Source organism: Malurus melanocephalus, unplaced genomic scaffold (genome assembly GCF_030028575.1).
Source record: "Malurus melanocephalus ecotype Western Australia unplaced genomic scaffold, MMel_1.1 scaffold_30, whole genome shotgun sequence".
NCBI lineage: Eukaryota > Metazoa > Chordata > Aves > Passeriformes > Maluridae > Malurus > Malurus melanocephalus.
In genome coordinates this window covers 391,026-400,948 of record NW_026623262.1, presented here as the reverse complement: position 1 = coordinate 400,948, position 9,923 = coordinate 391,026, and the positions used below count along the sequence as shown (strand labels likewise).

At 44.4% G+C, this 9,923-nt stretch overlaps 1 protein-coding gene across 5 annotated transcripts in view; it reads right to left on the bottom strand.

The window, feature by feature from the left end:
• Window positions 1–1,611: 1,611 nt before the first annotated feature.
• Window positions 1,612–9,923, bottom strand: part of CDCA7 (cell division cycle associated 7) — a 13,677-nt gene continuing 5,365 nt past the window's right edge. The window contains exons 1-10 of one of the 5 annotated variants that reach the window (XM_057363668.1): window positions 9,707–9,835; window positions 8,166–8,291; window positions 7,652–7,762; window positions 5,964–6,215; window positions 5,502–5,579; window positions 4,639–4,827; window positions 4,145–4,285; window positions 3,571–3,720; window positions 2,892–3,028; window positions 1,612–2,584 (exon numbers count right to left, since the gene is read on the bottom strand). In XM_057363668.1, the coding sequence (XP_057219651.1) occupies window positions 2,554–2,584; window positions 2,892–3,028; window positions 3,571–3,720; window positions 4,145–4,285; window positions 4,639–4,827; window positions 5,502–5,579; window positions 5,964–6,215; window positions 7,652–7,762; window positions 8,166–8,291; window positions 9,707–9,727 (1,236 nt within the window). In that variant the 5' untranslated portion in view covers window positions 9,728–9,835 and the 3' untranslated portion in view covers window positions 1,612–2,553. Of the gene's footprint in view, window positions 2,585–2,891; window positions 3,029–3,570; window positions 3,721–4,144; window positions 4,286–4,638; window positions 4,831–5,501; window positions 5,580–5,963; window positions 6,216–7,651; window positions 7,763–8,165; window positions 8,292–8,798; window positions 8,936–8,996; window positions 9,156–9,706; window positions 9,836–9,923 lie in introns of those variants that run through there. The other 4 variants (XM_057363667.1, XM_057363671.1, XM_057363672.1 and 1 more) reach the window with 4 other exon arrangements.

The following is a 9,923-nucleotide window of genomic DNA, read 5'->3' as shown; positions in this document are numbered from 1 at the left end:
CAACTGTACATTATTTATAACATTACACTCTAAACCTTACACAAAGCTTACACAGCAGTTTCCATAACCAAACTAAGCACATTTACACACTTTGTGGTTCTCTGGATGCAATTTTCATGGCACCTTCTCTTCTACAAAACTGAGCACAGGAGACCCCATGCACGCAGCATATCAGAATTCTTCTGCTCCATTTCTGCTGTGCGTGTATTTCACAAATGTCATGTGAAAGAACCTTCCACAGTCACACAGCCAGATACAGAAACATGCACTTCCCCTTTTCCTGACAACCAAATTAAACAAGTTATTACCACCACACATCCAGTTGAAGTTGGTCAACAGCCACATGAACAGTCACCCCTCTACTTGACCAAGCCCTGTCTGGAGGTATCCCCCTCTTCCCCAGGACCACTGCTGASTCAGCAAAGCAGATCTGCAGCTGCAGCAAGAACAGGGAGAAGGAAGTCCACCAGAACAGTAAATTAACACACATGGAACATTCTATTTCAGACAGCGGTCACTCCACAATGTGTACCWGTATGTTCACATCATTGTCACCAGTAGGCAATGCTAATGTTGCAGAAGCTTTCAGCCATCTGAGCAAAAACACAAAGTGACACCTCAAACAGTTTCTGCTGCATTTTTTAATTCAAACTCCCTTGAAAWGGCCAGCATGAACTTTCAGTACTCTATAACCAAATATTAGTSCTTGAAGACTGCTCAACTGTAACTTTCAGGGCTTCCTTTCTGAACTCTTCTCCYGGTTTTACTCGGTCYGATTTTTGTGGTGGGGGGATGGGCCCAAGAAACCATAAAGATGGCTCCTGTGACAAAGTTCTAGAAGCTTTCTCCCTCTTCTCCAGCAAAACGAGCCCTGCCCCCTGTGTTTTAGAGCCAATCCATTRTGGCTCTGAGGKTGATGSACAGGCTGATCATCARSCCTGGGCCAATTGCACAGGTTGGTTACACCTCTGTGATGACATWYGGTYTTGTACTTAAGAATTCAAAACAAGATAGGGGCGGCTGCCATGTAGTTTTTAGGTTGTTAGTATTTAGTTTTAGTGTCATGCACTGGGGAAAAACAGAGCAGGAGGGTGAGGAGATGTAAGAAAAAAAATGGAGACCCAAGATCACAGTAACGAGAAGACAGGTACTGTTGTGCTGGGCTGTGGTGCTCGAACATGGAGCAAACAAGCTGTTCTCGAAAGGACTATTTCTTTAATGGGAGACCTGTATAGAAAAGGAAAACGACCTTGCTCTGAGGAAAAAAACCCTGGCCTGAGGACTGGACTGAACTGATCAGGAGCCAAAAAGGGGGAAGAGACCTGGCTCCCCCTCATGTGTGAAGCGAGTTGGTGCTAAGAAGAAAATGTGTTCTGTGGGGTGGAAGAGGTGCYCCTGCCCCACRTGTGAAGCAAGTGGATGTTTAGAAGAAACTGTATTCTGCCAGGAGATTTGTGATAGTGGARCTGGCCTTGGAGAACATTCTTTCCTTTCTCCTAYGAGATAAAGAAAAGAATCSCATGCCATCAGCAGYTATACACTGACTGTTTCTTGGGAWAAGACCTCCCACAGCTTGGAGCTGTATGAATRCTTCTCCTATGAKGYTGGACGATAACMGTTATGAGTWGTTKGATCTATGTTAAACTTTCATTCCTGTCCCCTGTGTGTGCGGGAAGGCATGGGAGGGGTGGAGAGGGACGACCTGAGAAAGAGACGGGTCCCCGGAAAGKATAACAGGTGTCTTAAAATGTCCGTTTTTATTTTCYTCTCCTTGYAAATTTTTCCCTATCTTTGTTCCCCTCCCCAGTGTGGCAGTWTTCTTAGTAGTTTTTAGTAATATATCYATTTTGCAACTTAAGTTATTTCTGCTTGTGTGACCATTTTCTGGAGCACATACATATCTTTCTCTCAATTATGTTATGCTATCTAAAAGCCATAAATTTTAGTGTTAATTGGGCTTTTGCTCTCCCTTCTGCCTCTCTGGTGGTGGGGAGGGAACGTYGTTGGGTGCTTTTGGCCCAGTTCAAACCACGACTACTCTAGAACTTGCTGTTGTTTCAGAGAGTTCTAGAATTCCATTTGATCATTAAGTGTCTGTATTGCAGAAGATGGCTGCTTGGTTCTGTGGAGAAAACCACYCCACATTTTCAAAACATCTCTTTGTAACCAATTTCAGAGCATAAGTACATCTGCAGCACAGACCACTGCATGAAACTAATGACTTAAAGCCCCATTTCCTTTCAGGAAAAAAAACAACTACTTTTATTAAAACAACTACTATTGTTTTTATAAAAAAACAACTACTATTATCAGATGCTATCTGATTTGCAAAGTTGTTTAAAGAGAAAACAATGGCCTATGAGTGAAGATCTTCATTAAACAGCTTTCCCAAGTATGATTTATACTGAAATAAATGAAATTTTTTATCCTTTTTTACCCAAAAAGAGAGGGAAGCAAGGAAGGCACTTTGTAATCTCATTTGATTAAACAATTCATTGAAGGCAACAGTATGACGTTGGTGAAAAAGTATGTAATTTAAAGGCAGTAACAGCTTCAGTCTTCCATTCCAAGTTCTTGTTTCAGACTGAAAGACAAGTAAAAACATGAGTCAGGTTGTAGCCAAACACTGAAAACTCTTTAGATCAATTAGTGGAAGCCCTGACAATGCACACTGAAGCTGAGAGCTAAAAGGCGGAGTGGCTATACACTTGTTTTGGATAAGAGCCAGTGTATCAGAAAAATCACAGGGCAAAATCTCATATTCTGCAGGCAACACAGACTAATCTCGAGATTTACCTGATGAACTAGGATGTGGACATCTCTGTCCTCCCACTGGTGAGATGCTTATCCCACTTAAAGCAACCATGTCAATGACACAATGGCACACTCACCTTTTTAAGTAGGCATGGACATTGTCAAAGCCGTGGTATTTGGCCAGATAGACCAGGACACCGGTGGCACAGCAGCCGTCTCGCTGTCTGCAGAAGCTACAGTTGCAGATCCCTCGACAGGGTGGGCACCTCCAGTTCTACACAAAAGTGAGACAACAAGAAGGCATTTTAGCTGAGCTTCTATGCCAGATGTAACTCATACCCACAATTTGTAAGAGAGCCCTGCTTTACACGGAGTTATAAAGTGAACATTAGCACTGCATAAACCAGTGCAAGAGTACAAATTCTTCAATCTGTAGGGGGCTAAACTCTCCATTGCCTGCCTTGCACATAACCAAGGAAACATTCCCCTATGCAACTCCAACACCAATGCTCACAACAGGAGCATTTTATCCACAATATAGTTCCTTTCCATTAAGTACTAATGCAAGRCAAAAGCAAAAACTATTCTGATGCTCAAACACAAGAGTATTTTGGCTGCTGCTCTGTTCTCATACTTTACTCCTGCAAATAAAACCACACAAGTAGTAAATACAGTAAGTTGTACACAACACAGTTCKGTGATTCAGGGTGAATCAAGCCAGGGCTGCATGATGTACTACWGCACCATAAGCAGCTCTGTTAAATACATCTGGCTGTGCAAGTCAAGCACAATGAAGCCACCACTGAGCAGTCTCACCGGGTCCAGCAGTGCTGTTCTGACATCCTCCCCGTATCTGTTGCGGAGGCACGGCCCACAGAACTGGCCCCGCACTCCTACACAATCRGGGTTCCGGCAATTTGTCTTGGTGTCTATGGTTTTTTGGCGACACTGATGACAGGTGGATCCCTAGAACACAGGAAAAAGAAACAACATTTTAGATTGCATTTTAGGGGAATAAAGCATTGAACAAAATCTCTTTGGCAGCTAGCAGTGCTTATCCTGAAACAGAAAGCCACCTTGCAAGTTTAAACGAAGACTGTTTTAACACTGCATCTTCAGTGTCTGGTAATCACTTTCCCTTGGCTGATATCATTTAGGTATTACAGTCATTTCAGAGTGAAAGTAACTAATTGGCTTGTAAAGGCCATTCTACAAATTCAGGCAAAAATAAGAATGGACATTTCAAGATCTCAGGCATATTTCTCCCAAAAATCACATCCTCTCTCTTAGCAAGAGGGAGTGTGCTCTATTTGATGCTAAAACACAAACATGGAATAACAAGAAAGTTACTTCACAAAGTACACATTTCACAAAGTTGGAATATACTTACTATGGCCCTGTTATATACTTTTTCTCTTGCAGATCCACAAACGTTATCCAGCTCTTCTGCTGTTATGTCCTCAACTGGGCGCACAACGTGTGGAAAAGCCATGGCACCACGGTGACCCCTCCTGGGAGTACGGGCTTCATGCTGAATAGCAAAGACAGTAGTTCTAGTATTAGTTTCAAAAAAATCTCTACAAAGGTGAGGATCTTCACAGCAATGCTAAAGTCCCAAAATACCCATCATATATTTAAGCAAGATAGATATAGCACAACTTGGTACAGATGTATGACATGGATGCAGCTTTAGCACCCTCACTTGGATCTGTCACCTTCAGGGACAKAGATGCTACTGATCTTGCTTCGAGAGTGCAAGATGAGTTATTTCACAATGACAAGGAAGGGGAAATGGAGAACATCAACCCTCTATGAATTGCTGTTTTCTTAATGGGACACTAATCCACCCTCACAGTGCACAACAGAACTAGACCTTCATCATACCTCCAGGTATTCATCAGACATCTTTCTTCTTCTCACCAAGAGGTACCGGTCATCTTCTTCCTCTTCTGGTACAAGACTAGGAGGACCTTCAATCAAGGACCTGGACCTTGTGTGAGGCCGAGAACTTTGGTCTGGGTTCCTCCTCAAGACATAATTGGGTGATGAACGCCTTGGAAGTCGCTTTGGTCCCTGCTAAAGCATGAAACAGGCAAAAACTCAGATACCTCCTGTCCTACTTAATTCCTCCTAAAGATGCCTTCCTTCCACCTTTTCCAAAGACATGTCTATCCCTGTCCCAGTCARAAAACACAAGCTAAGAAGATTCTAAGCAAGTTCATCTTAGGCATTCTGCTGGTCACAGAGAAATAGTCTAAAGCAGCTGAATCTGTGWCTATGAGGAGTTGCAATTTTTAGCAATGTTCCAATCTTCACCCAGCTTACAAATAAATCTGCAGTGAAATTCATTACACTGCTGATTCACAACCCAACCTTCTTTAAAGTTCAGCTCAATGCCAGGTGTTTTTTGAGGCTCCAAACTCTCAGAATATTCATGCTTGATCTTCAAAGTCTGAGCTGCCACCCCCTTATCTCCAGCCTTTGTATAAATACATATTTACACAGCACCTTGTTTAGTTTTATCGGCCTGTGGAGACACTTGACCTATATAAATTAATCTGTTCTGCTTTCGATGGCAAATCAAAAGAGAATTACACAGTGAGGACACCTGTTTTAGGAAGCAATAAAATTATAACTGGACTTGGATTTGCATGGTTTAGTAAGYTTTTCCATTGAGAATCTTGCTTTGTCATGTCAGAATTTGACTMTTAGAAATCTGAAGGCAAGTACAGTAAGTTTATACTCACACGATTGACAGCTGGCAACGATTTTCTTCCACCAAAGATACCAGAAACATCTTGCAACTCGGCCATTAGTTTTGCAAGCTAACAAGAGAAAGAAAAACGAAGCAGAGCCTCAGAAGGGTAKTTATGTGCTATTACAGACTACTAGGGCAATTGGTTGAAAGTACAATTACTTATAGGAAGTGCAGTCACTCTTCAACTCTTTACATTTATGTCTTATTTATGTTTTAGTGACTGCAAGTAATTTGGAAGTGTTCAAACTTATTATGTTGTTAGGCTTGCAGCCTGTGGATTTTCATACGCCACTAAATATAAAAGTATCAGATTTATATTTTAGGAATGCAAATTCATCTTTAATGCATTCACATAATTCCTATTACAATGAAGTGAAACAGAGGTCCCCCAAGAGTCAAGAGGGAGGGGGGGGAAAAAGGGCGAGTCCCCAGGGAGACATTGAGTACTTGCCATTGCTTTGTTTTCCTTTATGTTTAAAGCTCTTTTTTCTAAAAACACGGCACCCTTTTCTTCAGTATCAGAGTCTGAATCTGGAGTGGGCATCAGTGTTTCAGGAACAGGCTCCATCTCAACCTTCCTCCTCTCAGATCTTCGAGGAGTAAACTTCATGGCTACTTTCAGAGGAACAGAGCATTTCTGCCCTCTCTGCTCCATCTCACTTTCAGCACTTGCATCATTCCCCTCTGAATCCGATTCCAATTTCTGTTAACAAACCAGAATGGAAGCACATAAATCCAGGAGAGCTCTGCAGTTAAATAGAGTATGCAGCCTTTTGTCTGGAGGTGGGTAAAGAGGCTACCTGGCTGAAATCTAGACATCCAGTCCTAGTGCTCTAACATGTTTTGGAGCAGGAGGGAAGGAGAGGGGAGCACAGGGATAAAAACCTCCCAAGGAGACCCACAGGGTCTTTCCAAACACACCAGAAAAGTGAGTGTAGGTCCAGTTGTAGCAGTCGTAGCTGTCACTTGAAGGTCTAATAGCAAAGGTAGTTTGTGTGTGTGGTGTGAGAAAGAGAACTGCCTTTAAAGCTCTCAATTTTGCTACATATAGCATTTGTCTGTAAAAAAAGCCACTATGCAAGTTGTCTGCACAGGGTCAAACCCAAATTTGTAAGCTGTCAAGAATAGCCATCTCACAGTACCAATTGATAACAAATGAAAACTTCCTTCATGAGCCAGCCAATGAAATAATTATGAATAAAATACCAGTATTTTCTTATGTTTGAATTCTCATGTCTTGCTTACAAATTTTCCAAGAACCAGTGGTGAGGACATTAATTAATTTATTTAGTTAAAAGCTCATCTTGCAATAGGCTTTGATTTTTCTTTTAGACACAGTTTTATTTTGCTCAGCAGTAACAAKGGACATCAAATAGCCATTTTTATTTACACAGGGTTTTTATTAAGCAGGTATATGATTCTGGCTGCACCTTATGTGTAGTTATTGATTCTTTTTTCTACTTATCTATTCCAGCTTTGTCTCCTACTTGTTCTCTTTACTACTGTGTATCATTTAACTCAGATGTGCCTTCTTCCAGTAAGACATTTTTCTTTTCTAGTCATTCCTCATCACGTTCTGAAGYGATGACAAACCTGTTTTTGCCAAACATGATACCACTTTGGTTTCKCTTCTGAGTATCAACTATTGATCTTTTTAAGCAATAAAACTGATCTTGCACTGATGTCACAGAAAAGCAGGAAGGCAGACTTCACCACCTATCACTATTTCTCTACTGCTGAAAGATGCACAGCCTTCCCTGTTACACTGCCAGAGTGGAGGTCTGACTGCATGTCAAGATACACAGAAATTTTTCTGAARTCTGCTGGAAACCACGGGCTAGCCTAACATTTCATACTGAGGAAACTGGAAATGTCAGGGCCCAAAAGAGTAACATCCAGCAACGACAGTTTTAAGAGGCATATTTCAAAATACATTTGGCAGATTTTAAGAGTTCAGAATCTTGAGTGCTTTTCATGGAAACAAAAAAAATACTAAAATTTGGCTATTTAGACTGTATTAAATAAAATTATGCTTCTTTTTGAAACATAGAACTTTCAAGCTGAAGCTGGTATTATTTTCCAATTACAAATGTGTAAATATTTAAATATAAAATAGCAAACTAAAATCAACTGTCTTACCAATGCATCTTGAACCTCATTTTCTGAAAAGCCACAGAAAGATTCATCATCAGASGCTTCATGAAAAATTTTTGCCAGTTCCTCCTTAATATCCGACCTAAATTTGCATTTCTACAAAAAATAAAATATCCTTTAAATGAAGTTGTAGAGAAAATTATGAACATTTACAAGTGCAGTATAAGCAAATAACTTTCTTAATAAAGAAAAAAAATCGTTAAGGCATTTAACAAGGGGTTTCAGAACCACAGCTGCAAATTACCAAGCACCTTAGGTTAGGTGACATTTCAAAGACTAAAAGTGATAGCTAGTCTGTTTCCAACAATTACCACCTAGAAGCACAAGTGAGGAATGAAATGAAATTACAGCATATGGCATAGGTTTGTAACTACTATTCAAAAACATAAACAGATCGAGCAGTTTAAATTGTGCACAAAACACTCAGTAGCTTTACCAACTTTACATTTTTGCAAGCTTTACTAGTATTGCACATATGGTCTTCCTGTGTTGTACTTACTGTGTTGGCAAAATTATCAGAACCAAAGCTGTCACAACTGTCATCGGAGGATGAGGATGTTTCCATGGGAATCAGTTTTGTATTTCGAAAGGCTGTAAAGTTTCTCCTTCCCGAACAACCTCGGCGCTGCAAAGGACAACAGCAGCACCATTAAGAAGACATCTACTGCAGCACATTAAGAATATCTTTTATTGAAGTTTAGGAGGTTGCAACATTTTAGAATGCTTAATAATCTTGGATACAAGTCAGCAGAACAAATATCAGCTTTAAAACAAATCTCAGAGTTAGAAAAGGCAATAGTTTTTACTCTGATACAGTTCTGATCTGATCTTGTTATAGATGAGTTTCATTCAGTATTTAAGAATACTTCTTTTATGCAAACAGACAAGTGGAAATAGGTACATAAACTATGTCATAGCCCAGTCATCATAGCCAGCGATGGAAAAAAGTGCAACTACATGCAAAGTACCTAGAACTCTGCTTTGATTCATTTAGTACTTTCAGTTTGAGACAAACACTAAGTATTCTGCAGCTCTTAAGAAAGGGCCAAAGAATTCTACCCACAGATTTTAAACAACCGTTATAGACAAAGCAGCTTGCTGTTTTGTTCATTTTGCCACCGATTCGAAAGACCTTTTCTTTATGGGCTTCAGGTTTTCCTTTCCCAGGAAATGTTTCTACTGGCAGTGACCCATTTAATCTCCCGAGGGTGGCACCGATGCCGTGGGGCCGCACCCACACTGAGGAGCCGCCCCGGTCAGGAGCGCGGGCACTTCAGGGGCCCAGGGCGCGGGCCAAACGCTGCACAGACAGAGCTTCAGCAGCAGCTACCCAGGGCACGCTGGAACCCTCCGTCCTCTCCCGGCGGGCTTTGGCCTCACAGCTCCGCCGAGCAGCGGCCCGGCCCGGCCCCAGGCACAAAAGGCGCGTTTTCTGGTGCCGCACCGGGGCCCTCAGGCGCGGCACAGCCCAGCACACACAGCCCGGGACGGCCGGGGCCTCGCCGACACGCCCGTCCCCTCGGGCGCGGCCCCGCCACGGCTCTCCCCGCCCCCCCGCTAAGATGGTGCCGCCCCACACACTCATGGCCGGGCCCCCCGCCCGCCTCCGCCCCGACCCCGGCGCCCCTTCCCGTCCCTGCTGCGCGGGGCCAGCCCCGCAACACCGCCCGCGCCCTCGGCGAGACGGGGGCGATGGGCGCATGGCTCCGGGCAGCCAGCTCCCCGCCGGGCGCGGCCCCCGTGCCGAATCCTCTCCCTACCCGTTAGGCTGGCACCGCGGCGGGGCAGGAGAGCCGAGGCTGCCAGCCCCGGTGGTGGGGCTGCCCCCGTGTCCCCCGTGTCCCCCGCCTGCCCAAACCAAAGAGCCTCTCCCGGCCGACCTCACCGGCCTTCCGCAGCGCGGCTTAGCCCGGTTTGCCCAGGTTCGCAARACCCCGCGGGGTCCCGGGAGCGGCCGCAAGCGCCACAGGCTCCCCTCTCCCCGCAGCAGCAGCGAGCCGCAGCCGTGCGCCGAGCCGGGCGGGCGCGGGCAGCACTCACCTGCGGGCGCGGCGGGGCCATGCTGGCGGCGGCGGGGCGAGCGCGGGCAACTGAAGGTTCGCGCCAAAGCGGCTGGACCGCGGGGGGCGGGGCCCGGCGGCGCCTTTCCCGCGTTGCCGCCCGCGTCCTGGCAGATGCAGCGCACACACCCGCGGGACCGGGCACCCGCCGCGCTCGCCCCGAGGCCGCCTGCCCACCTCTACTGAGGAGATCATCT